At 52.4% G+C, this 27,504-nt stretch overlaps 1 protein-coding gene across 2 annotated transcripts; it reads right to left on the bottom strand.

Moving 5' to 3' along the window:
- Positions 1-784: 784 nt before the first annotated feature.
- On the bottom strand, positions 785-26,731 carry MST1R (macrophage stimulating 1 receptor). 2 transcript variants are annotated; one of them, XM_007527322.2, is made up of 20 exons: positions 25,207-26,731; positions 20,852-21,040; positions 20,647-20,775; positions 20,310-20,480; positions 19,867-20,027; positions 15,473-15,638; positions 15,241-15,377; positions 14,718-14,879; positions 14,535-14,628; positions 14,206-14,415; positions 13,969-14,115; positions 13,720-13,882; positions 13,469-13,570; positions 13,180-13,386; positions 11,815-11,895; positions 11,486-11,667; positions 11,300-11,409; positions 10,908-11,073; positions 10,429-10,565; positions 785-4,877 (listed from the first exon to the last, which is right to left on the bottom strand). In XM_007527322.2, exons 1-20 carry the CDS (start codon positions 26,443-26,445, stop codon positions 4,622-4,624), a joined length of 4,209 nt encoding a protein of 1,402 aa, XP_007527384.1. In that variant the 5' UTR covers positions 26,446-26,731; the 3' UTR covers positions 785-4,621. The 2 variants fall into 2 exon arrangements, with proteins under 2 accessions (XP_007527384.1, XP_060060628.1); XM_060204645.1 differs by lacking the exon at positions 13,969-14,115.
- Between the last annotated feature and the right edge of the window lie 773 nt (positions 26,732-27,504).

Raw genomic sequence — 27,504 nt, 5'->3', positions numbered from 1 at the left:
CTACCGCTGGGCTGGTTGGTTTCTCCTAACATGGGCCCTACCAAGGTTCTGGGTGAAGAGAGGTTCTGTTTCTGGGGTCTTCACTGCTCCAACCTAGCACGACTGGAAGGATTTTTTCCACCATCATTTGCTGGAGGGAACCTCCATGCTCAGGATACTCAAGGCTGCTGCTCCCCAGGCAGAGGGGAAAGTAGGAGCCTCAGACACTCCCCACAGCTGCTGCATCCCCACCTGCTGGTGTTCACTTGGGGTCCTGCTCTTTCCTCCAGAAGGGAGTTAGGTTTGGAAATAGCACCAGAGGAGGACTGGGATCTTAAGGGCTGCACTGAGGCCACTGACCCAGGAAATCCCCAGGGCTTGGAATGGGGGTTATCTTGGAACCCTCGGGTCCCCAGAGAATCTTTGAATTCCTGAGAAAAATTCTCTGAAATGCTGTGGCTGAGTTATAAAGGGAATTGCAGACGAGACTCATGGTCCTCTATCAAAACAGGTCAATCTTCAGGTGCCAGACAACAGTGACACCAGTGGGCAGTCAGGAGGGTGTGAGTCATCTGCGGCTGCCTGGGCCCCAGCCCCCGCCCTGCCTCCCGTCAGCCCGTACTGGCACCTGCTTGCCCCCAGCCCCACTGGGGCAGAGGAGAGCTCAAGGTGGGGGAGGCTGGGCTACCCGGGCCCTGGGCGAAGCCTCTGCTGGCCCCATGCCACCCCCATGACAGGCCCAGAGGTTCTGCCTTTGCATCTAACAACCCCACACACCTGAAATACTACGCAGGCAGCCCCCGGGAAAAGGCAGCCAACCTTTATTCACTCTTGAAGACACTCTGAAACCTCCTGATTTCCCACCAGTCCTCTGGGGGAAGCGGGGGGGGGGGGGGGGAGGGGCTAGAACTAATCTGAGTGGCCCACTCAGGAATTAGAAAAGTGAAAAAGTTAGCAACAGTTCCAGCTCCGGACCCTTCCGATGGACCCGTGACCATTAGGTGGCACTGAGAATGGAGCTCAGAGCATTGGGCCTGCAGTATTGGGGGAGGGGCGCCGCTGTGCCTGTGAGGAGTCCCTTGTGGAGAATCCTGGCTCTTGGCTCAGAGATAGGCCTAAACCCCTACATAATGTATGCACAGAAAACCTGATAGGCCCAGAACTCTCTTCCACCTCCATTCTCTGAGGTCCTCACTAAGCCCCCTCCCATACAGAGACTCACTCCTTATGGACATGTGAACCAGTGGTGACCGAAAGAGGCTCAGTTTAGCTTCAGAGAAGCACAGGGGCCTTTTCCACATGCCCCACCCTGAAGCTTGGTGGATTCTCAGATCCAGGTAACTCTTAGATTCCAGGATCAAGTTAGGGCCCAAGGATTGCAACTAGAAAGAGTGGAAACAACTGCTTGTACACACATGCACACATACGCAGTATCTAGCAGAGACCACAACATCCACTGAACCTTGCACTGAATAGACATCAGTGGTAGTGTGGTAAACCAGTAGTCTATCTCTGCTCTGCCACCAGCTCCAAGACCTTTGGTATTCACACCCTTGTACTTGAGCACAAGAGCCCCTTTGAAACTGGTACCCACCTAGCCTCAGGATCCTTAGCGTCTCCCTGGCTGGGTGCTGACTTGGGTGACAGGGTGAGCAGCAGGGTGTGGAGAGAATAACTGAGCAGCTCCAAGGAGACCCCACCACCACCACTCTGTTTACCAGGGGACTCTTGCCCAAGCCAAGGGGTCCAGTGAAAACAGCTCAAAACTCACAGGGAGAGGAGCTTGGGTCTCCTAATAGCAGGATAAAGGCTCCAGGGGTCTCAAGCAAAGGAGAGGAGCCGCGGTGACTCATGCCCCAGGCCCAGTCTCCCTGACAGCCAGCTGTCCATACAGCTGGCGCCCCTGCCCTCCTCAGCATGAAGGGAGCAGGAAAGGGGTAGTAGGAGGAAGACACTGTTCTCCCAGAAGCTGTTCTCCCTCTTCAGTGGAGCCTGCCCTTCTAGTGGCTATTGAACACTGGCCTTGATGAGTATAAATAACCCAGGCACTCGGAGCCTTAAAGTTAGTGCCTTGAAACAGAGAACTAAGGCCTTGCTGCTGGCTCATCTCAATGCTGACAGGGTTGGGGGTGGTGAGTGGGGGGGAGTGTCTCCCTTCCTGGCAAAGTGTGTATGTGTGGGAGGAAGCTGCAGGCTGCAAGGAGACCTGCTGGGGCTAGGCCTCGGAGAAAAGGACAGATGACAGGACAGTGGGACAGTGTCCTGACTGCTACCTCCCTGGGTACTCAACCCATCTCTCTGGTTCTACCCAGCAGTATCTGAGGTGGCTGAGAATGTGACTTAAGTAGTAGAGCATAGGGCTTGCACTGTGAGATCCTGGCACTGCATATGCCGGAGTGGTGCTGATAGCTTCCTCCCCGCCCCCAAATCATTTTTTAAAAAAAAAGGGAGTTGGGTGGTGGTGCAGCGGGTTAAGTGCAAGTGGCGCAAAGCACAAGGACTGGTGTAAGGATCCCGGTTTGAACCCCTGGCTTCCCACCTGCAGGGGAGTCGCTTCACAAGCAGTGAAGCAGGTCTGCAGGTGTCTCTCTTTCTCTTCCCCTCTCTGTCTTCCCCTCCTCTCTCCATTTCTCTCTGTCCTATCCAACAACGACATCAATAACCACAACAATGTTAAACAACAAGGGCAATAAAAGGGAAAATAAATAAATATAAAAACATTTTTAAATAAAAAAAACTCTGATCCCTGAGAGGGGGAACAGTGAGTAGAATGCCTGACTTTAAGGACAAGCATAAGGTCCTGAGTTCAATCCCTAACACCGCATATGCCAAAGTGGTGTTGTTTCACCCTCACAAATAAACATAATTAAAAACAAAAGTCTTCAGAGGACTGGGGGGTGATCACCCCACTGAGTGCAAACATAACCATGCACAGAAACCAGGGCTTAAGCCCCTGGTTCTCAGCTGCATCAAAAGGCAGCTTCACGGGAGTCGGGCTGTAGCTCAGCGGGTTAAGCGCAGGTGGCGCTAAGCTCAAGGACTGGCGTCAGGATCCCGGTTCGAGCCCCCGGCTCCCCACCTGCAGGCAGGTCCCTTCACAGGCGGTGAAGCAGGTCTGCAGGTGTCTGTCTTTCTCTCCCCCTCTCTGTCTTCCCCTCCTATCTCCATTTCTCTCTGTCCTATCCAACAACAACGACATCAATAATAACTACAACAATAAAACAACAAGGGCAACAAAAGGGAATAAATAAATAAAAAATAAAAATAAATTAAAAAAAAAAAAAGGCAGCTTCACAAGTAGTGAAGCAGTGCTGCAGGTGTCTCTCTCTTTCTCGTTCCCTCTTTCCCTATCCCACCTCGTTTCTCCAGCCCTATCAAATAAAAGGAAAAGCATGGGGGGGGATGGCCACTAGGAGCAGTAAATTCATTGTCTGGCACTAAGCCCCAGAGAAAACCCTAGTAGCACTTAATTTCTTTTTTTTAAGTTTCAGACTAGGAAGACAGCATAATGGTTATGCAAAAGACTTTCATGTCTGAGGCTCTAAAGTTCAGTCCCCAGCACCACCATAAACTAGAACTGAGGAATGCTCTCGTCTATCTTTCTCTCATTAACTAATAATAAGAATAAAAGTCTCTGGTGCTCCTGGGGAAATAGCTGAATGACCAGAACATCAGCCTCACACACCTGAGATTCCCAATCTGATCCTGGCATCACATGTCCTAGAGTGGTGCTCAGACTTGCCTCTCTTTCTCTCTAGCCCAGGGGGAATTCTCTCATATGTAATAAATAAATCATTGAAGTCTCTGAGCCCCTTTACTCTGGATCTGAGCCCTGCCTAGCCCTTCTGCCCTCCGGTGCCTTCATGTTGATCCAACCTCTTTCTCGCCTGGGGTCTCGGCATATGTTGCTTGATCTGCCAAAAAAAAAAAAAAAAAAAAAACCCTCTCTATTCTTGAAACTGCTTCTAGCACAGTTCCCACCTGTTTGGGTCTCAGGAAAATGTCACCTTCTGGGGAATTTTCCCTTACCTCTCTGTGCATCTATCTAAAGCTGTCCTCCATTCCCTCAGAGCAGCCTGTCTCTTTCGTTCCTAGCATTTACCACAATTTATATTTGAATTCATTTCTTCATGTATTAGTTTGAACTGGTGTATCTATCCATCGAGTTCCCTATGCCCAGCAGCCCAGGCACACAGCAGGTGCTCCATAAATACTCGTTGCAGGGCTGGGAAAACAACACAGAGGCAGTGTGGGGGGCTTGCATGCAAGAGGTTCCAGATTCAATACTCGGTGCCACCATATGTCAGAGCTGAGCAGTGTTCTGGTCAAAAAACAAAATAGTAAAAAAATAGACTGGGGATAGATAGCATAATTGTTATGCAAAGAGACTTCATGCCTGATGCTCCAAAGTCCCAGGCTCAATTCCCCACACCACCACAAGCCAGAGCTGATCAGTGCTCTGGGGGTGGGGGGATCATTACACTCGTTGGTGTTCCATGGAAAGGAGGTGGGGTACAATGTGCCCTGCTCCCTTCCTGTTGCCCCAGAAGGTTAGGCAGCTTGAGTCACCTCCCTAACCTGGCATGGTCCAGACACTGTTAGGGGTACAGGTATGGCCTCCAGGGTCTGATCAGGGCTGAGGTCACGTGGGCAGAGGCGGCTCTGAGAGGGGCCGGGACAGCCCTGCAGTCCTGTTCACAGAAGAGGACAGCAGCTGTTTGGGGGGCACATTTGCCTCATCTGAAGCACCAGGGCCCAGGTTCACGTAGGTTGCAGGCAGCTGGACATAGTGGTCTCCACTCAGTGCGGCCACCACCCATTCCACTTCCCCCGTGAGCTCCCGAAAGGTGGGTCGTGCTGTGGGGTCCGCAGCCCAGCAGCGCTGCATCACTGTGTACCTGAAGAGAGAGGGCCACGTCAGGGGCAGGCCACACAGCCCCCACCCAGAGTCACAGCCACCCATCTCCGGTTAGCCCCCTCCAGCAGGGATGAGGACCCCCTGTGGCAGGGCCCTGGGGCAAGCACCGCCTAACCAGGAGCGGCTCTTCTCAACTCCTAGGAGAGGCTGAGTTGCCTTGGGGGTTAAGAGCTTGGACTCCTGTGCCTATCATCTGAGCTATGTGATCTTGGACAAACTAATTTCTCTGTGCCTCTGGATCCTCTAGTCAGTTGTTGAAGCATAGGTAAAAATGCTTAGTCTAGGGAGTCGGGCGGTAGCACAGGGGGTTAAGTGCAGGTGGCACAAAGCGCAAGGACCAGGATAAGGATCCCAGTTCGAGCCCCCGGCTCCCCACTTGCAGGGGAGTCGCTTTACAAGCAGTGAAGCAGGTCTGCAGGTGTCTATCTTTCTCTCCCCCTCTCTGTCTTCCCCTCCTCTCTCCATTTCTCTCTGTCCTATCCAACAACAACATCAATAATAACTACAACAATAAAACAAGGGCAACAAAAGGGAATAAATAAATATTAAAAAATGCTTATTCTAGTGCTCAGGTCACATGTCTTTCATGGCTATCACATGTCTTCTAGAAAAGAAACCTAGAGGGGGTCGGGCGGTGGCGCAGTGGGTTAAGCGCATGTGGCGCAAAGTGCAAGGACCGGCATAAGGATCCCGGTTCAAGCCCCTGGCTCCCCACCTGCAGGGGAGTCGCTTCACAGGCGGTGAAGCAGGTCTGCAGGTGTCTATCTTTCTCTCCCCCTCTCTGTCTTCCCCTACTCTCTCCATTTCTCTCTGTCCTATCCAACAACGAACAACATCAACAATGGCTATAATAATAACCACAACGAGGCTACAACAACAAGGGCAACAAAAGGGGGAAAAAATGGCCTCCAGGAGTGGTGGATTCATGGTACAGGCACTGAGGCCAGCAATAACCCTGCAGGGAAAAAAAAAAAAAAGAAAAAGAAATCTAGATTGGGGCCAGGTAATGGCCACCTGGTTGAGCGCACATGCTATAATGCTCAAGGACGCAGGTTTGAGCCCCCAGTCCCCACCTGAAGGGGGAAAGCTTTGCGAGTGGTGAAGCAGGGTGGCAGGTGGCTCTGTCTCTCTCCCTCTCTATCCTCCTCTTCCCTCTCAATTTCTGGCTGTATCAAATAAATAAATAAAGATAATTAAAAAATAAATATTTGTTTAAAAAAGGAAGAAAACAAAGAAACCTAGATCCAGAGAAATGAGAATTGAAAGTCCTGAGACAAGGGCCGAGGACATGGCTCACTGGGTGGAGCACAGGCTTCGCCATAGCGAGCGCCTAGGCGTGAGCCCCGTCACACATGGGAGCATCGTCACAAGGCAAGCTTCACAAGTGGCAGAGTAGTGCTGTGGAGCTCTCTCTCTCTCCCTCTCCCTCTGCCTCTGCCTCTGCCTCTGCCTCTCTCTCTCCTCTGTCTTTCACTCTCTAACTGGAATAAATAATTCACCAGAGAAGTAGAGCCATGCACAGATGAAGTCGCAGCAAATCCTGGGTGGCAGTAAGTGGTGACCTGGGAGGTGGTGTCATGTGTAAAGTATTAGGCCCTCAAGTATGAAGGCCCGAGTTTGATCCCTGGCTCTCATCCTCTCTCCTTTTCTCTCTTTCTCTCTCTTCCCCATAAATAAATAAATCTCCTTTTTAGAAAAGGACATATGGGGGCAGCACCAGCAGCGCCATGACTCCCAGAGGCAATTTCTCTGCATTTCCTTAGTGCGTCCCGATACATTCCCCTTTATCTCAGAAATGTCATTCCTGCCATAAGCTACACTCTAAATGGGCTCCACACAATACTCTCCTGCAAGCAGAACAAATGCCAGAGAGGGTGTGGGGACAAAGGAACCCTCCTGCACTGCTGGTGGGAATGCCAATGGGTCCAACCCCTTTGGAGAACGGTCTGGAGAACTCTCAGAAGGCTAGAAATGGACCTACCCTATGACCCTGCTATTCCTCTCCTGGGGATATATCCTAAGGAACCCAACATACCCATCCAAAAAGATCTGTGTACACATATGTTCTTGGCAGCACAATTTGTAATAGCCAAAACCTGGAAGCAAGCCAGGTGTCCAACAACAGATGAGTAGCTGAGTAAGTCGTGGTGTACATATACACAGTGGAATACTACTCAGCTATTAAAAATGGTGAATTCGGGAGTCAGGTGGTAGCACAACGGGTTAAGCACAAATGGCACAAAGCACAAGGACCGGTGTAAGGATCCCTGTTAGAGCCCCCGGCTCCCCAGCTGCAGGGGAGTCACTTAACAGGTGGTGAAGCAGGTCTGCAGGTGTCTATCTTTCTCTCCCCCTCTGTCTTCCCCTCCTCTCTCCATTTCTCTCTGTCCTATCCAACAATAACGACAATAATAACTACAATAATAAAAAAACCAGCGCAACAAAAGGGAAAATAAATAAATAAAAATAAATAAATATTTTTTAAAATGTTTTTAATGGTTAGTTCACCTTCCTTACCCCACCTTGGATGGATCTTGAAGATATCATGTAAAGTAAACCCATGTTAAGTGAGATAAGTCAGAAACAAAAGGATGGGGACCGGTGGTAGCACGGCGGGTTAAGCGTACATGACACAAAGCACAAGGACCTGTGTAAGGATCCTGGTTCTTGCCCTTGGTTCCCCACCTACAGAGGGCTCGTTTCACAAGCAATGAAGCAGGCCTGCAGGTGTCCTTTCTCTCCCTCTCTTTGTCGCCCCCCCTCTCGATTTCTCTGTCTTATCCAACAACAACAGCAATAACAACAAGAGCAACAAGGGCAACAAAAATGGGAAATGTGGCCTCCAGGAGCAGTGGATTTGTAGCACAGGCATCAAGACCCAGTTACAACCCTGGAAGCAAAAAAAAAAAAAAGATGAATATGAATATGAATATGGGGTGATCTCACTCATAGAAGCTGAAAATCAAGATCAGAAGGGAAAACATTAAGCAGAACTTGGACTGGAGTTGGTGTATTGCACCAAAGTAAAAGACTCTGGGGTGGGGGGAGGGTTCAGGTCCTGGAACATGATGGCAGAGGAGGGCCTAGTGGGGGTTGTGTTATGTGGAAAAATGAGAAATGTTATGCATATACAAGCTATTGTATTTTACTGTCGACTGTAAACCATTAATCCCCCCCAAATTTTTTTTTAAAAATCTCATGTAGGGCTGGGGAGACAGCATAATGGTTATGCAAAAGCCTTTCAAGACTGAGGCTCTGAGGTCTCAGGTTCAATCCCCAGCCCCACCATAAGCCAGAACTGAGCAGTGTTCTGGTCTCAAAAAATAAAAAAAAAAATTTTTTTAAATCTCATGTAATTCTCAGGCTTCCTGAGGGCAGGGCTATTGTTGCCCCAAATTTACAGACAAGGAAACAGAGATACAGGGAGGAGGAGGGACTTACCCTGGGAAGCTGGGCACTATGGAGTGCCTCACAGATTCTCCTTTTTCCCAGGGACTGTTTGATTCAGGTCCTCTCTAGGAGTTGTTCTGCTCCTCCAAGCTCACGCTCAGTCCGGGAATGGCTATGACCAGTGGCTGGTTAATGTCTGATCCAAGGACCTGGTCCTTGGGGCTAGAGAGAGCATTCACCCTATAGAGCACACGTGGCCCCGGCCTGAGCCCCAGCTCCACATAGGAAGTGCGACAGCATTGGGCCAAGTGCCAGTGCTTTGCTGTCCCTCTGTTTTTCTTTTACTGTCTCCAGCTGAATTAAAAAAAAAAATTCTTAAAGCAGCCTGGAGCAGTGAATGTAAGAGGCCAGAGGTGGGGGGAATAGCATAATAGTTATGCAAGCAGACTCTCAGACCTGAGGCTCCAAAATCCCAGGTTCAGTCCTCCACACCAGCATAAGCCAGAGCTGAGCAGTGTTCTGGTGTTTCTCTGTGTGTTTCTATTTGAATCTCTCTCAAAAATAAATTTTAAAAAAATTGTAAAAAGAAGTCACATAAACCAAACCAAACCCAAAACAACAAAAACAAGCCAAAACAACCTTGACTTCTTGATCTTAATTCTGGAAAACTTTAAGGAACCAGTCCCACTGCAGGGTCGCTGCATCCATGATTGGAGCCCAGCTTCTCTCCTTCCTGGTCCTGCTCCACTGCTCCCCGCATGACAGTGACCAACACAACAGAAAACTCCAGCTCAGTCTGCTTCAGGGAGCCTGACCAGGGGGCTGATAGGCTGTAAAATTTGTTTTCTTTCTTTTTTTTTTTTTTAATATTTATTCCTTTTTGTTGCTCTTGTTGTTTTATTGTTGTAGTTATTATTGTTGTTGTTATTGATGTCATTGTTGGATAGGACAGACAGAAATGGAGAGAGGAGGGGAAAACAGAGAAGGAGAAAGAAAGACAGACACCTGCAGACCTGCTTCACTGCCTGTGAAGCGACTCCCCTGCAGGTGGGGAGCCGGGAGCTCGAACTGGGATCTTTATGCCAGTCCTTGCGCTTAGCGCCACCTGCACTTAACCCACTGAGCTACCGCCCGACTTCCCAAAGTTCATTTTCTTTCTTTCTTTTTTTATATTTATTTTCCCTTTTGTTGCCCTTGTTTTTTCATTGTTGTTGTAGTTATTATTGTTGTTGTTATTGATGTCATTGTTGGATAGGACAGAGAGAAATGGAGAGAGGAGGGGAAGACAGAGAGGGGGAGAGAAAGACAGACACCTGCTGACCTGCTTCACCACTTGTGAAGTGACTCCCCTGCAGATGGGGAGCCGGGGGCTCGAACTGGGATCTTTACGCCGGTCCTTGTGCTTCGCGCCACCTGCGCTTAACCCGCTGCGCTACCACCTGACTCCCCAAAGTTCATTTTCTTTACTTCATACCAGAGCATTTGTGAATAAGAAAGATTAAAGCCAAGTCAGGCAAGGCTGTAAGGAAGTGTTACTCATACCCTCCTGGCGCAGTCAGAGACAAAATCAGCAGCCACCATTACCTGTGCCCTGGTTCTTCCTGTTCTAACCACAAAGACCCTGGCACAGCTGGGGTATGCGTGAAGCGTCTGAAGCTGAGCCCCAGCAGCAAACCCACCCCACCGGCACTGATGACAACACAGCTGACGCTGTGCCTCCAGAGACCAGGATCTGAAACTGTTTCCAGTGTGTATGGTGGGTGGGGGCTGATCTAGAGACAGGAAGGGGTCATTGTTGGAACTAACAGAACCCACCCTTGGGGTTCAGAGAGCAGAGGAGACGGGAAACATCTCCCCTGGATAGGGGTGAGGGGAGAGGAGTGCTAGGAAACCAAATCACTGGCCTCAACCCAGACTCTGAGTGGGGAATGCTGTTACCATGGCAACCGTGACATCCTTCCAGCATCCAGCTCAGAACAGGGATGCAACCCGTGCACAGATGAGGAGACTGAGTCCCAGAGAGGGTTCCTTTCCAGGCCACCAGAGAATAACGCAGAGAGTCGGACAAGAGCTCTGTCCCCTCCTCCTCCTCCTTGCCTGTGGGGTCCACCCCGCTCCCCATCACCCCTGCACATACTCACAGAGAATTGGGGCAATACTCAGGCTGGGGTAGGCGCCGGCCACAGGCCAGAAAGTGAGTGAGGTCAAAAGTGTCAATGTGTGGGTACGGAGGGGCACCCCGTGTCAGCAGCTCCCATAGCAAGACACCAAATGACCACTGTGGAAAAAGAGAGAGAAGACTCAATTCTCATCCCAAATGGGTCACGTGAGCTCCCCAGTCCTCTACCTCCCAGCACCCTCCCACTGGGAGACAGGGGTCCCCTGTGCGGAGTCATTTTTCTCAACACCTCTCACCACCTGGACCTGCCCAGAACTGGGACTGGGCAGGACCTAGATTGCATGTGAGGAGTTAGTAAGCTCCTGCCCAAGACAAAGGAGCCCTAAGGGGCAGCCAACTAGGCACCCCCTGAATTCAGAGCATCGTTCAGAGCTGGCAGACAAGGCCGTGTGCTCCTGGGACGCTGAAGCCATGGGGACTCTAGGGCAGCGAGGGCCTCACCACGTCAGACTTGGTGGTGAACCTGTAGGTCTGCAGGCTCTCCAGTGCCATCCATTTGACAGGCAGGCGAGCGTGGCGGTGCCGCTCCACACTGTAGTACTCCTTGTCCAGGATGTAGCGGGCCAGACCAAAGTCAGCCACCTTGACCGTGAAGGACTCATCCAGCCTGGAGGAAGACTCACGCTCAAGACTGGCCCTTACTAGGCCCGGAGCCCCTTGACCCAGGCCTCACAGCTGGTGTGCAGTCTGCGCTGGACAAAGAAAACTGAGGTCCAGAGACACGCCCCGGGGCACACAGCTAGGGCAGAGCAGAGCTCGTTCCAGAGTCATCTTCAGGGAGCTGCACACCCTCCAGCCCTGCCTCTCACCCCTGCTGTAGTCTAGCCTCTTACATGCAGTTCCGGGCAGCCAGGTCCCTGTGCACAAACTTCTGCTCTGCCAGGTACTCCATGCCATAGGCCACCTGCAGGCCAAAGCTAATGAGGTCCTTCACTGTCGGGTTCTGGGGACACAGGGAGGTCGGTAAGCCAGGGCAGAGCAGCCCCATCCACAGTCGCTGTTCCTGCCCCAGCACTGACCCGCTGGGGTGAGCGGATGAACTGGAGCAGGTCCCCGTGCTTCATGTAGGGCAGCAGCACGCGGGGCAGCCCTTCCGGTGGTAGCACAATGCCAATGAGAGTCAGCACGTGGGGGTGGTGCAGGCCTCGCATGAGCAGGCCCTCACGCAAGAAGGCCTCCACCTCCTGCATCTCTGTGATGCCTGTAGAGAACAGGAGTCAGGTCCAAGGAAGGGGGCCTTTAGGAGGGTCATGTGGGGGCAGAGAGAAGCAGAGACTCCCTCCCAGGGTCACTCAGCCAGGTATAGGTATAGCAGGGATGAGGGTTCTTCCCGTCTCTACTGACTTACGACTCAGTGACTTGACAGCACAGTGAATGTGATTCTGGGCCTCATCTGTATATTCTCCATGGTAGACAATTCCAAAGTGGCCTGGTGAAGGGGAGGTGAGAAGAGGAGAGAGACTCCAGTGCCTATGGCTCATACCATACCCTCTCATCGGCAACCAGACCTCCCAGTACCACTTGGCCAATCAGACATTAAAAACGAGCAGCAGCTGGATCTGGGAGATGGTGTGCCTGGCAGAGAACACGTCACCATGCGTGAGAACCCAGGGTCAGACCCACATCCCCACCTGCGGGGGTAAGGGGGGTGGGGAGCTTCACTAGTGGCGGAGCAGTGCTGCAGGTGTCTCTATTTCTCTTTCCCTCTCCTCCACACTGTTTCTCTCTGTCTCTATCAAAAAAGAAAGAAACTGGTTTAAGCCCCCGGCTCCCCACCTGCAGGGGGGTCGCTTCATGGGCGGTGAAGCAGGTCTGCAGGTGTCTGTCTTTCTCTCCCCTTCTCTGTCTTCCCTCCTCTCTCCATTTCTCTCTGTCCTATCCAACAACGATGACATCAATAACAACAACAACAACAAGGGCAACAAAAGGGGAAAAAATGGCCTCCAGAAGCAGTGGATTCATAGTGCAGGCACTGGGCCCCAGTCTAACCCTGGAAGGGAAAAAAAAAAAAAAAACAAAGAGAGAAAGAAAGAAAGAAAGAAAGAAAGAAAGAAAGAAAGAAAGAAAGAAAGGGAAAGTAGCCAGTGGGAGCAGTGGAGCCACTGTGTAGGCACCAAGCCCCAGTGATAACCTTGGCAAGAAAGAAAGAAAGAAAGAAAGAAAGAAAGAAAGAAAGAAAGAATTACAGCCACATGATAGCAGAGTCTGCAGTCCTCCCTTGTCCTCTTGTTCTGCACCAGAACCCACTGGAGACAGAATCGATTTTTTTTCCCTTTTGTTGCCCTTGTTGTTGTAGTTATTATTGTTGTTGATGATGATGTCATCATTGTTAGATACAACAGAGAGAAATGGAGAGAGGAGGGGAAGACAGAGGGGGGGAGAAAGACAGACACCTGCAGATCTGCTTCACCACCTGTGAAGCGACTCCCCTGCAGGTGGGGAGCTGGGGGCTCAAACTGAGATCCTTACACCGGTCCTTGCGCTTCACAATGTGCGCTTAACCTGCTGTGCTACCGCACGTCTCCCACAGAATCGATTTCTGCTTCGCAGATGAGCACATGGGGACTCAGAAAGTGAAGGGGGATGCCCAAGGGCACAGGAACTGCTGTGAATGAAGACCAGCAGCAAAGTCCTATCCCGCTGTCCCCTGAGTCCAGGCCACCTCAGTCAGGCCCTCATCTCTGACCCAGTCCCATCTTATCTGGCTTCATACCTTTGCCGATAATTTGGTCACTGTGGGTGACCACCCTTTCATAAGGAATCAGCACATCTTTGACCTCAGCCAAAAGTGCAGAGTCCAAGCTCCCAAGTTGGTTGGACTCCGTCCACAGCAGTGGGATATGTGACTTATCCTGGATGTCTGAGAAGGAGGCTTTGTGGAACTGGGTGGTGGAATCCAGACCATCCATGGCAGAGGACACTGGAGGAGAAGGATTAAGTGGGCTGGGGAGCAGTGTGTACCTACCACCCCCATTTCCTGAGCCCCATTTCCCATCACTCACCAGGGCTATTTTCGCAGATAGAGCCTGAGCGGACCAGAGACAGAGATATGGCTCCAGTGGTCTGGTCCAGAGATGACTGAGCATCCAGGTTCAGAGAAAGAACTGTGGGGAAATGGAAGCTGGAGGGTAGCTTCTCCAGGCCCCAGGAGGCTAATCTCTACCCAAGTCTGAGCAAAGAGAGGGTGTAGATTCTTGGAGATACACTGCTTTGGGGGTTAGGCGCTGAGTTCAGGTGGGAGTGGAGAGTTTACCTCGCTGCTTCCTCCGTCTGTGCTTGAAGATTAGCAAGGTGACCAGAATAACCAGAAGCAGAATCAGGGCCAGCAAGAGACCAAGGAGCAACCTTTGTGGGGCCCCCGCTGGGTTTGGCCGAACCACCTTGGCCAAGATGTCACATTCACCATCCACACAGACCTGGGGAGGCAGGTGGCAGGCAGCTCAGGTCCAGTTTGCAGGCCCTTGACTCATGTTCCCTGTAGAAGGCCAGCTGGGCTACTTACCTGCAGTGGGGTGCCTTCCTTGCCGAGCTGCAGGGAAGCGGGCAGGGGGCAGATGACCACATCCCCCCGGAGTTCATGCCGGCACCTCTTACCACCCACGGTCACGTTCACATCCACACAGTCAGCCACGGCACCCAGACCTATATACTGCAGAAACAGTCACAACGTCCACGTGGCCTCTGAATGGTTTCCAGCTCTACCCCCGCCCCAATCTTCCTTCCTCTGTCCCCCACCTACCTCAAACTTAACAGCATGCTCCTCAGGCTTCAGTGGGACCAGCTCAATGCTGGGTGGGTGAGGTGCTGGCAGGAAGCGGAAGCTGGACATTGTGAAGCCAGCAGCTCCATCTGCCCGGACACTCAGGTTCCCTGCCACCCACCCCTGGGCTCCTCGGACCATGACTTCAGGCAGACGGCACCGCTGCTGCTCTGGAAGCTGCCTCTCGCACTGTGGGGTCCAGGTAAGAGTCACAGGCAATGTCCAGGGCAGGTCTTCGCAATCCAGCATGGGGTGGAGCTTGGACTCGGGATCGGGTCCAGCCTTCCCCCTCCTGGCCACCCACTTACCCTGCTCTCCACTTGCTGAAGCCCATCGTGGAATGACAGCACTAGATACGAAGCTGAAGTCAAATTCTGGCCGTAAATGGTAATATGGGAGCCACTGTGAACGAGAGCAAGGTGGTGGCCTTAGTGTACTCTTCTAGGCTGGCACCCCCATTCCTCAGAAGTGGGCAAGGAGGTAGCGCTTACGTGTATCCACAGGTGGAGCTGATGTTCAGCACAATGGGGTCTTCCGAGTAGGTGAAGGTCCAAGAACCAGGCACCTTAGCACCTCCCACCTGCAGGTGAATGGGAACGCTGGCCGTCGCAGTCCCTGGGGGTGTGGTACACAGAAGCTGCTCCCCGCTGACCCTGAAGAATAGGGGGACTGGGCTCAGGGACACCCCCCTTGCATGTCCAGGCCCAACTCCTGAGGAAGTCTGCGATGTCTCCCAGCAGGCCATCGCCCTCACCTGCCCATACTCCATGCGTCTGTCTGAAGGGGGCGGGGTTCTCTAGGAGCGCAGAGAAGGAACCCATTTCCTTAGCTTTGGCTGTGCTCAGTGGGCCCTGCGATGGGCCTCTTGCCAATTGTCAAGTCACCTCTGGGCTGGAAGGGGCAACAGACTGAGTCTGTTCCTTACACTGACCAAGGCACTGAATTCTCCTTCCTCCGTGCTGGGAGGGACCCAAGACTCACCTGTGGCCTATTCCCTTGCCTGCTGGCACTTACCACTCCAGAGGGCACTCAGTTCCATTGATCAGCACAGCCCGGCTGGTACCGACAGACAAACCCTGGCCTTCAAGGGTGAGGCAGGTGCCCCCTGCTCGTGGCCCATAGAGGGGTTGTATTGCCGTTAGCATAGGCTCCTAAGAGGGCATGAAGCTGCCTTAGCTTGGAGGAGCAGGCCCTGCACCCAAGCCCTCCCCTGGCCATAGGCACAGACAAAGCAGAGAGTGCTCACCACGAAAGAGAAGCCCTGCAGGGTAGAGGTGCCATTTACGTGGAAGTGCTGGCCTGCTGGCATGTTGGCTATGGTGAGGCTGATGTTGGCGGATCCGACTGCCTGTGCACCCAAGGGCTCGATATCGCACTGAAGCTCCTCTCCAAAGTCCTTTTGGGGCACTGGACTGTGATTCAAGGGGAAGCCAAGGTCAGCCTAGTTGCAAACCTGCCACAAATCACAGGTCTCTTTTGAACCCAAGAATGGGATCACTCCACCCAAGTCTTTCCCCAGAGTAGATAGAAGTGATGGGGCGAGCAGTAACCTTCCTGCTAGGTCTATGATTTAACAGATTGCTAGGATAAGTACAGACAGGCTCAGCAAGGGACAGAGGGCTAGAGACACTGCTCAATGTCAGAGCCTAGGACTTGTATGCCTGAGCCTCCACAGGTCCTGGAGTTGCTCCCCAGCATCACCACATGCCGGGTCTGGTCTCTCTCACTCACATAAATAAAGTAATCCTACAAAGAAATGTTCTGGGAGTCGGGCAGTAGCACAGTGTGTTAAGCGCATGTGGCGCAAAGCTCAAGGACCGGTATAAGGGTCTCGGTTCAAGCCCCTGGCTCTCCACCTGCAGGGGAGTTGCTTCACAAGCAGTAAAGCAGGTCTGCAGGTGTTTATCTTTCTTTTTTTTTTTTTTTTTTACAGACAACCCCACCAATGTGTCCTGGAGCTCTGATTCCCCCAAACCCCACCCCACTAAGGAAAGAGAGGGTATGGATTAACCAGCCAGGGCCCATGTTCAGTGGGGAAGCAATTAAAGAAACCAGAGCTTACACCTTCTGCTCCCCATAATAACCTTGGGTCCATACTCCCAGAGGGTTCAAGAACAGGAAAGCTCTCAGGGGGTGTCTGTCTTTCTCTCCCCCTCTCTACCTCCCCTCCTCTCTCCATTTTCTCTCTGTCCTATCCAAATCACAACAACAATAATAACTACAACAATAAAAACAATATGGCAACAAAAGGGAGTAAATAAATAAATATATTTAAAAATTAAAAAAAAAAAGAGATGTTCTGGGACAGAAGAGATATCACAGTAGTTATGCGAAAATATTTTCATGCCTGAGGCTCCAAGGTCCAAGGTTCAATCCCCTGTTCCACCGCCACAGAGCTGAGCAGTGCTCCAGCGGCTTTTGTTTTGCTTAACGTGGTGGCTCAGTGGATAAAGTGTTAGACTCTCAAGTATGAGGTCCTGAGTTCAATCCCTGGCTTCATGTGTACCAGAGTGATGCTCTGAATCTCTATCCCTGTCTTTTTCATCAATAATAAATATCTTTAAAAAATCGTGGCTGGGGAAATTTCCCAGCTGGCACCAGCACATACCTGAGGCTCCTGGTTCAATCCTCAGTGCTGCACACACTACAGAGGTGCTCTGACTCTGGCTTGTCTCTCTCCTTCTCTCTGACTCATGTGAAACTCCTATGTATCAAATAAAAAACAAACCTTAAAAGAATACTTTTTGCAGCCCAAGAGGATTCATTGGGTAAAGTGTTGGACTTTCAAGATGAGGTCCTGAGTTTGCATGCTATGTGCTAGGGTTCTCGTTCTCTCTCTCTCTTTCCTCCAGGGTAATCGCTGGGGCTCGGTGCCGGTATTACGAATCCACTGCTTCTGGCGGCCATTTTTTCCATTTTATTGGCTAGGACAGGGAGAGACTGAGAGAGGTGGTCCGGGAGGTGGCATAGTGAGAGGATAAAGCATTGGACCCTCAAGCATGAGGTCCTGAGTTCAGTCTCCAGCAGCACATGTACCAGAGTGATGTCTGGCTCTTTCTCTCCTCCTATCTTTCTCATGAATAAATAAATAAAATATCAAAGCAAGAAAGGAAGGAATGAAGGGAGGGAGGGAGGGAGGAAGAAAGAAAGAAAGGAAGGAAGGAAGGAAGGAAGGAAGGAAGGAAGGAAGGAAGGAAGGAAGGAAAATGGAGTCGGGTTGTAGCACAGCGGGTTAAGCGCAGGTGGCGCAAAGCACAGGGACCGGCGTAAGGATCCCGGTTCGAGCCCCCGGCTCCCCACCTGCAGGGAGTCGCTTCACAGGTGGTGAAGCAGGTCTGCAGATGTCTGTCTTTCTCTCCCCCTCTCTGTCTCCCCCTCATATCTCCATTTCTCTCTGTCCTATCATCAATAGACAACATCAATAACAACAACAATAATAACTACAACAACAATGAAAAACAATAAGGGCAACAAAAAAAAGGGAAAATAAATAAATAAATACAAAAAATAATAAAGAAAGAAAGAAACTGAGAGATGAGGGAGCAACCAGGAGAGAGAAAGATAGACACCTGCAGACTTGCTTATAAAGTAACCAGGTGGGGAGCGGTGGGGTTTGAACCGGGATCCTTGAATGAGTTCTTATACTTCGTACTTTATGCATTTACCCGCCCCCCACCCAGTTCTCTCTTTCTCACCAACAGATAAACAGCCACCTGAAATTTTATTTTGGGGGTGTTCGGCGGTAGGGCAGTGGGTTAAACGCACATGGTGCAAAGCGTAAGGACCAGTGTAAGGATTCTGGTTCAAGTCCCCAGCTCCTCACTTACAGGGGGGTCGCTTCACAGGCGGTAAAGCAGGTCCACAGGTGTCTTTCTCCTCACTGTCTTCCCCTCCTCTCTCCATTTCTCTCTGTCCTATCCAACAACAAAATCAATAACAACAACAATAATAATAACCACAATGATAAAACAACTAGGGCAACAAAAGGGGAAAAAATAGCCTCCAGGAGCAGTGGATTTGTGGTGCAGTCACCGAGCCCCAGCAATAACCCTGGAGGCATAAAAAATTATTTTAGAGGGGCTGGGTGGTGGCACAACTGGTTAAGCATACACACTGCAGTGTGCAAGGTTCGAGCCCCCGGCCCCCACCTGCAGGGGGAAAGCTTCACAAGTGGTGAAGCAGGTCTGCAGGCATCTCTCTGTCTCTCTCTTCTCTATACACTCATCCCTCTCAATTTCTCTCTGTCCTACAAAATTAAACGAATAAAGTTTAACAAAATTTTTAAAAAGTATTTGGGGGGGCCAGGTAGTGACTCACCTGGTTAAGTGCACATAGTACAAAGCACAAGGATCCCCACCTGTGTGTGTGTGTGTGTGTGTGTGTGTGTGTGGTGGGGTTGCCTCACAAGCAGTGAAGCAGGTCTGCAAGTTTCTTTTACTCTCCCCTCTTTGTCTCCCCCAACTTCTCTCTGTCCTATCCAATAAAAATGGAAAAGATGGCTGGAAAAGATGGCCACCAGGAGCAGTGGATTCAAAGTGCAGGCACCGAGCCCCAGATATAATCTTGGAGGCAAAATTAATAAATAAAATGTGCCTGCATGATTCCACTGCTCCCATCTTTTAAAAAAATATTTATTTATTTATTTATTTATTTATTTATTCTTGTTGTTCTTGTTTTTTTATTGTTCTAGCTATTATTATTGTCATTGTTGGATAGGACAAAGAGAAATGGAGAGAGGAGGGGACGACAGAGAGAGGGAGAGAAAGACAGACACCTGCAGACCTGCTTCATCACTTGTGAAGTGACCCCCCCTGCAGGCAGGGAGCCGGGGACTCGAAGCGAAATCCTTGAGTGGTCCTTGTGCTTTGCGCTGTGTGTTTAACCTTGTTGCCACCACCCGACCCCCTCGAACCAGCATCCTTATGCCAGTCCTTGCGCTTCACACCATGTGTGCTTAAACCACTGGCTATCGCCCAGCCCCCAAAATGTATTTTTTTAATAAATATTTTTGTTTTGTTTGTCCCCTTCCTTTCTATTTTTCGAGAAGCAAAGAGAAAGCAGGAAGCCAGAGCACCAAATCGCCCTTCGGTGTAAGGGGACTAGGCTCAGACCGCATTCATGCGTGGCACAGCAGTATGCTGTCAAGTCAGCCCAGGAATTGTTTGTCATTGTTGTTGCTGTTACATTTATTTATTGAAGAGAGACACACAGAAATTGAGAGGGAAATAGAATATATATATATATATATATATATATATATAGAGAGAGAGAGAGAGAGAGAGAGAGAGAGAGAGAGAGAGATGGAGAGGGAGAGAGAGAGAGAGAAAGGGAAAGGGAAAGACAGTGACACCTGCAGCCCTGCTTTACCACATGCAAAGTTTTCCCCCTGCAGGTGGGGACAGGGGGCTTGAACCTGGGTCCTTGTGTATTGTAACATGTGCACTCAGCCACGTGTGCCACCACCTGGGTCCCAGGAATTTTTTTAAAGGAAACTGAGCTCTCTCCCCAGAGACAAAACAGCTAAGACAGTGAAGCTTGTCCCATGCTTCCTTATTCCTGCCAAGCAGAGGACAGGGTCTCACAGGAAAGGATGCTAGGCTGCTCCCTTGAAGGACACGGCGCAACGGGACCTGGTTGTACCTGAGGCTTGAGCTGTCCTTGGGTAACAGTCGGCAGGGACTCTGGCCCACTGTGACATGATGAGTACCCTCGGCTGTCACATCAGCACCATCGAGGTAGAAGTTGGAGCCACACAGAGTCAACCTCGTGCTGCCTCTCAGGGGTCCGCTGTGGGGATAGAACTGAGGGTGGGGGTAGATAGCCCGAGTTCCTTTGTGAGTCATGGCTCTTGGCCCTTTCTTTGCCCCCCCCCCAAACTTTTTGCCACACTCTCTGGATGTCCCACACTTCAGTCTTTCTAGATCTACTCCTCATCAACAAGTTTCTGCACCAGTCTTTGTATGTGCCATGCCCTGTGCCAAGAATGCCCACCTTGAAGTTAGCCAGGACAGTCTAGGCCTGAGGAAGATCATGGTCGAGTTCTGATGACCTCCCACTCCAGGCTCAGCTTGCCCCATCCATACCTCAGTAAGCTCTGGTGGGCAATAGTCCTGTTGCCAGGAGTCAGGGCATTCCTCCTGCCAGCCGCACGTGCCCCCGCACCAGCCACAACCCATGAAACGCTGTGCCCGCAGGCAACGCCAACAGGTGAGGAAGTGGCGACAACCAGGGCCCCGGATAGGCACCTGGAAGACCTTGGTGTGGAGACAGATGACTCAGGGTTGTCTGGAGAGGGGGGAATAGACCTCACAGACCTACCACCACCACCGGGTGCCAGTGGAGATCACAGGAGTGGGACCTGTTCGCCACTGCCTCCCTGTGTTCAGTGGGGTTATGTGCCCACTGCCCTGCCCACCTTACCTGGTTCCCAGAAGCAAAGAGCAGGTGGTCTCCAAGGCGAGTGACACCCCGGTGCACGGGCTGCCCATTGCTGCCCAGTGAGAAGTTAGACACATACAGCAGGTAGTCGAGAGACCTGGCCAGCTCCACCTGGGACAGGTCAATTGTGAGGAAAAAACAGGAGTGGGGACTCAGGGACAAGGGGCTGTAGACATGAAGGACTTACCTGCAGGATGCGTCCGTCATTCGTGCCCATGTGGGCCACTGTGACGTTGCCAAGACGTGTCACGTGCAGTGCAGTGACCTGCACTGATCCTAACAGTCCGTTGAACAAGTCCACACGTGTGAAGCCACTGCTGACCAACAGAGGGAAGTGGTGGCAGCTGGTGTTTGGGTTGGGAGCTGTCAAGCCAGGCTGGGGAGGGTCAAGGAAGGAGTCAAGTCTCATCCCCAAGGCTAGGGAGATAGCATAATGGTTATGCAAAGAAGCTTTCATGCCTAAGGCTCCAAAGGTCCCAGGCTCAATCCCCAGTAGCCCCACCTGCCAGAGCTGAGCTGTGCTCTGGTAAAACGAAACAAAAAAGCCAAAACCTCATCCTCATACATTGACCCTCTTGGGGTATGAGTGACCACAGCAGCTCAAACACCCATCCCTCAACTGGCCTGGCTGGAGAAGGTCCCAGACCTACCAGCCACTCGACTCAATAGGGCTCCCAGGGGAGTGTGCAAGGACTCAGGTTCAAGTCCCTTGTCCCCACCTGCCGTGGGGGAAGGGGGTGCTTCACAAGCAGTGAAGCAGGTCTGCAGGTCTCTCTCTCTCTCTCTTGCCTTCTCTATCTCCCCGACCCCTCTCAATTTTTGTCTCAATCCAATAATAAACAAACAAACATTTAGAGTGTGTACTCTCACCACCTCCATCTCAGAGCTCTGATCTGGTTACATGATAAGGCCTTGCAGGCCCTGAGGACAGTGAGATTGAAATCCTCTCCTGCCCCCTACCGGTTCCTCCCTGCACTTAACAAGTCCTTTTTGTTTCTTTACCTGCGCACAGTACCAAACTCTGAAGTGCAACTAGCCAGCACTACTTTGATAACATTCAGCCTTCTCCCTGGGACTCCAGATCTTTGTTGTTGTTGTTGTTTTTGCCTCCAGGGTTATTGCTGGGCTCAGTGCCTGCACCATGAATCCACTGCTCCTGGAGGCCATTTCTCCCCCCCCTTTGTTGCTCTTGTTGTTGTACCCTTGTTGTGGTTATTATTGTTATTGTTGATGTCGTTCATTGTTGGGTAGGAAAGAGAGAAATGGAGAGAGGAGGGAAAGACAGAGAGAGAGAGAGAAAGATAGACACCTGCAGACCTGCTTCACCACCTGTGAAGCGACTCCCCTGCAGGTGGGGAGCCGGGGGCTCAAACCAGGATCCTTACGAAGGTCCTTGCGCTTAACCTGCTGCGCTACCGCCCAACCCCCTCCAGATGTTTTTCAGTGGCTGCTACCTGTACTTCCCTCAGGGCACAAAAGGGGTAACCAGGCCTGAATGCCTGAGTGCCAGACTAAGCCCTAGGAGGCAGTAAACCTTCCTCTGCCCTTAATAGGAAGATTTTTTTTGGGGGGGGGGAGTACAGAAACTTCTAGAAGGACTAGGGAGACAGCATAATGGTTCTGTAAAAGACATTCTTGCCTGAGGCTCCAAGGTCCCAGGTTTAATCCCCAGCACCACCATAAGCCAGAGCCTCTGGGGTCTCTCTCTCTCTCTCTCTCTCCCTTTTTTCCCTCCCTTCCCCTCCCTCTCTTGCTCTCGCTCTCCCTCCCCCTCTCTCTCTGTCATTCTCTGTATTTCTCTCATTAAAATAATAAATAAATAAACACCAGAAGCAACTAAACCCGAAAGTGAATGTGATGTATTGGAATTGGTGAGACATGCAGGCAGATTTTATTAATTCCAGTTGCTTAGGAGGCTTTCTCACAGCTCTGAGGGCATTCTTTGGGGGCAGGAGGGGGCTGAGTTGGGGGTCTCACTTATGTTTGATTTCACTGCTCTGTGTCACTATTTCATTCAGCTAGAGACAGAGACTACAGCACCAGAGCTCTCCCCATGGTACCACAATTCTCGTGAAGAGCTGGGCCCAAAGCTCTCTAGCTCCCTGACACATTCTTCTAGGCTGGAGCCCCTAAGTTCTCCGTCAGACCAAGTGTGCCTGGACCAGTCCTGAGTCCTCAGTGTTTACCAGGAGCCCTGAGAGTAAGAGCAAGTGCAGAGCTGAGAAAAAGCATATGCACTCGGGGTCTGCAATCTGCAATCTGTGTCGGTAGAGACTGGGACACTTCCCTTGAGGAAGGACAGAGGCCTGGTCCTCACAGGAAGCCAGCCAGGTGTACTCAGCATGACTCAGGGACAGGTGGGGCACGGGGTAGGAAAAGGGCCCTGCCCCAATCAGGCCACACCCTTGCCTATTGCCACAGGGCTCTAGGACTCAGTGACTACCCCAGACTCAAACAGAGGGCAGGTTCTGGTTCTGAGTCTCCTAGGCTTCCTAAGGCCAGCCACAGTGAACACACAAATGGCATATGGGGCCTTCAGGACTTGGTTTGTCCTTTTGTTCTCTGAAGGAAGGACAGAGGGCAGCAGGAAGACCTTTGGAGTCTCAGAGAAAAGGACCATGTTAACAACTGAGAGGTGGCCAATAAATCTCAGAGCTCAGTATCAGATGTGGGTGAAAAACCGAAGCCCAATGAAGGGACAAGGTTTGCTGTGGTGCAAGACAGGGCCAGCAGACTGCAGGCCCAGTCACTGGACAAACCTGTACAGGCTGGCTACAAACCTGCCAGAGGCTTGGCCAGCCTGTGGGCAAAGTTTGAGATTAGCTCTCCTAGAAGTTGGCATTGCCAGTCTCTGCTGGGTATTTACTGAACGTGAGCGCTGGCCAAGTCCGAGAGGGGTTCTGGCTCCCCAGAGGGAAGGAAAGGCAGAAGGGGCTGCTCACAGACTGTTGAGAGGCCCTTATCCCTAAGCACTCTTCACTCTAGACAGACTCAGTTGAGGGAGGGAGCTGAAGATTCCCTAGTCCTCACTGTGTGTAAATTCTCCCATCTGGGGGCGGGGTGGTGGTGTACCTGTTTAAATGCACATAGTGAGACACACAAGGACCCGCGTAAGGATCCCGGTTCGAGCCCCCGGCTCCCCACCTGCAGGGGAGTCGCTTCACAGGCGGTGAAGCAGGTCTGCAGGTGTCTGTCTTTCTCTCCCCCTCTCTGTCTTCCCCTCCTCTCTCCATTTCTCTCTGTCCTATCCAACAACAACAGCAATAACAACAACAATGGCAACTAAATGGAAAAAATGACCTCCACGGTAGTGCAGGCACCAAGCCCCAGAGATAACCCTGGAGGCATAAAAAAGGAAAAAATATAACTAAGGTAGGGCTTCAAGCACGGTGGAGGAAGGTCTGGGACTCCTGTGCGGACTCCCAATCCCTACCAGCCCCTCCTAGTCCTTTCCTCGTTCCCAGATATTTATAGCTGCTTGCACAAAACTGGGTGAGCCTCTGGGAATTTACAGCCCTGAAGTCACTTTCCTGCCCTACCCCAGGTCCTCTTCCCAAAACACCTCATAGAAGACAATGGGGAAGGGGACAAGGGTCAGGGAAGCCCAAGTCCTGTAGGCTCTCCAAGGAGCCCCTAAACTTCCCAGTCCCAGGACGTCCCCTGGAATGAGGATGGGGCTCCTCTTCTGATAACTCTCCCTCCACCCTCTTTGGAAAGCAAAGCAAACAAGTGTTACAATAGGGAAATCAAAACTATGAGCAGCTAGCTGTGTGTCTGTGTGAATCTCTATCCATCTGGGGGGAAGGGGGGGGGGTCCTCTGTGTGTGTCCTGGAGAATGTGTGGTGAGAAAGCGGGAGAGGAGGCAACACCCAGCCTTCAGAGTTTGCTCAGAGTTTGGCCTCCCTCCGGCAGAGAGGAGGGAGATGACGGCCCTCAGTTCTCACGTAACCAGAGCCCATATTAGGTGAGAAGGTGAAAGAGCAGAGTGGCGCAGCCTCTGGCTGGGAGAGGAGCTCCCCGGGTGGTACTTACTTGTCTGGCTGACTGCAAACACCAGCCCCAACACTAAGGACTTGGAAGGGTGGGCGGGCGGTGTTTAACTCGGGCAGCGAGTTAAACACACGTGGCGGAAAGTACAAGGACAGGAACCTTTATGCCCTGGCTCCCCACCTGTAGGCGGTGAAGCAGGTCTGCAGGTGTCTATCTTTCTCTCCCCCTCTCTGTCTTCCCCTCCTCTCTCCATTTCTCTCTGTTCTATCCAACAACAAATGATGTCAACAATAACAATAATAACCACAATAAGGACAACAAAAATGGGGGGAAAAATGGCCTCCAGTAGCAGTGGATTCCTAGTGCTGGCACAGAGCCCCAGCGAAAACCCTGGGGGCCAAACAAAGCAAAACAAAAACGGTTGGAAGGAAGGGAAAAGTTCTCCACACCCACCCTCCCCTTCCCAAATTCTCGGCAGGTGGAAGGAAAGCCGCCTGGACTCTACCCTACGCACACTATTCACAACTGAAGAGTCTTTTCTTTTTGCTCACCGGGTTGGGACACAAACTGGGTGGCTGGAAGAAGTTCAGTCCTCGCTCAAAACGCTGGGAGACGGCAGGCCCACAACAGTACTCCACGCCGGTCTCGATGAGTTCGTTCATCATCTTGATGGGGAAGGCACAGACCACAGAGCTGGGGCCCACGCCCGGGCTGCCTGTATAAGCCTCAAAGGCTCCGAAGAGCACTTCCTGGCCCTCGGCGACACTCAGCTCACTGGCCAGTCCGGCGCCCACGGGTGCAGTGTGGGCCGCCCGCAGCACCGGGTAGGTCTGCCCGCTCTCAGGAACCCCCCGTCGCCGGCGCTTAGGAGCAAACTGACAATAAAGGACCATCTCCCGGTAATCACCCAGGTCCGCCTCGGTGGCGCCGAGCCGGGCCACACGCGTGTGCACAGCGCCAGGTGCCGCGGCCTCGCTGGTGGGCTGCACCGTCAGGAAATAGACAAAAGGTCCGGCTTGGAATGTGTATACGTACTGGATTCGGTAGGAAGCGAGGTAGGCAGGCAGCACCGACAGCCCTGCAAAGCCGCCTTCAAACCCTGAGGCATCAGCCTTGAGGCGTCTGATGGACACGGAGCGGGGGCTGAAACTGGCGGCCACCGTGGGGTCCAGGGAGGATGCCACATAGAAGTAGGAGGCCTGACCCTGCTCCACCACCGTGATGACAGTGCCCAGAGGGCTGACCACACAGTCAGGGCAGTCCTCCGGACGGTTGCGATCTGCCGAGAAGAGGCAGGCTGGCGGTGCTAGGTGCAGGGTCGACCCACTGACCTGAAGCTCGTGCAGGAAGCAGCGGCCGTGCAGGCTGGAGCCACAGCTGACCAGCGCGGGCAGCCCGGGCTCCAGGACCAGCACCTGTGCGTCTGTGTTGCTCGGCGGGCCCTGGAGTTCCTGGCCACAGGCGGCACAGGTCTGGCAGTCAGGGTCCCCGGCCGGGCCGGTGGCCAGGCTCTCCACCAGCTGCAGGTCAGGCCCAAGCATGTGCAGGCGGTTGCGAATGGCCACGAACACGGCGCTGGCGCCCCAGTCCTTGTCCTCGAAGGCCGCCACGGCCTGTACCACACCACCGGCGGAGAAGCTGAGCAGCCTGTACTCCACGTCAAAGTCGCGGGTAGAGGCGTAGGGGGTGCGCGGGCACTGCCAGGATCCTCCCGCACCAGGCACCGCCCGCAGCAGCAGCAGCAGCAGCAGCAACAGGCAGTGTTGCCTTGGCAGCTGGAGACGATCCATCGAGGTGGGGCTGGAGCCCCCAGGGGACTCCAGCGGGCCCGTCCTGGCTGTGAGCCCACTCGAGGCTGAGGCTGGATCCAGCGTCCAGTGCGGTCCTCACAGTCTTCCCGCAGCCGACCTGGACCTGAGAAGTTCTCCTGCCTCCTCGGCCCCAGGTTTGAGCACCTGGCGTATGCAGACACCCCCGCAGGGAATGTGTGGGCTGGCCCCCAGCCTTACCAGCAGCTCTGGAATTGCTGGCCAGAGAAGTCAGCCTCGGAGCACCCCCAGAGCTGGCCGAGGTGCGGGGCGGGGCGGGCGGGCGGGGAGGAGGCGTGGACTGGCAACAGCTCCCGCCCCCGCTGGGGGCCCCTTGCTTGGTGGTGTGCAGAGGGACCAGGGAGAGCTGACTCCACTAAGGCCGGCTGTGGGTTCACAACACCTTCAGACTCTGCATCGCGGGCAAGGCCAAGGGGACTCACCTAGTGGGAGCAGAGACCTCAGATATATGAAGGACCTGAGGGGAAGCAAAGCAGGAGACCCCTACAAGTCATGGCGTGGAGCCATCCTCTGTGGGTGGGGGTCACCTTTTAGTAGGTTGCTTTGAGCTGTCTGCGACAGAGTGCTGGGGGGTGGGGGGTGGGAGATTTGCACGCTGCCTACAAGGGTGGTGGCCGTGATAACATGCGTCCAGCCCTGCCAGCGAGAGACGAAAGACAGACAGCTTTTGTGGAAGCCCATTCTAGCTCTCGTTCCTCCACTGCTGCCTTGGTGTGTGGGAACTGTGTGAGGGGGATTACAAAACAACAGTGGGCTTCCTTTCTGGCCCTGCTCCAGTGCTCCCCCTGACAAGGGAGAGGCTTGGCCTTTGGCTCTCAGGGCACTCCTAACTGGCTCTGTAAGCCTGGCCAGGCCATCACGAGTGTCTCAGGTGAGGGTGTAGTTTCGAATGTGCTGCTGCCCTGAGCTCTCTCTGGGCTGTGATTGTACCGAGCGACCTCCTAGGCCTGTTTTTGCCAGCTTTCACCTGGCCCTCTGCGATTGCCCCAGCAGCGGACAGCCTCAGCCTGACAGCTCCTC

Source organism: Erinaceus europaeus, chromosome 12, assembly GCF_950295315.1.
Source record: "Erinaceus europaeus chromosome 12, mEriEur2.1, whole genome shotgun sequence".
In the NCBI taxonomy this organism is placed as follows: Eukaryota; Metazoa; Chordata; class Mammalia; order Eulipotyphla; family Erinaceidae; genus Erinaceus; species Erinaceus europaeus.
The sequence above is the reverse complement of the archived record's forward strand: the minus strand, read 5'-3'. Positions and strand labels throughout refer to the sequence as shown.

Bases quoted from the DNA above. Each gene is read 5' to 3' on its own strand.
- MST1R (XM_007527322.2), bottom strand. From the start codon at position 26,445: ATGGATCGTCTCCAGCTGCCAAGGCAACACTGCCTGTTGCTGCTGCTG. The intron at 11,896-13,179 runs GTATGAAGCCAG...CCCCTTCACCAG, and splicing joins TGACCAAATTATCGGCAAAG to GCCACTTTGGAATTGTCTAC. The intron at 11,410-11,485 runs GTCAGTGCTGGG...CTGTGTCCCCAG, and splicing joins TCATCCGCTCACCCCAGCGG to AACCCGACAGTGAAGGACCT.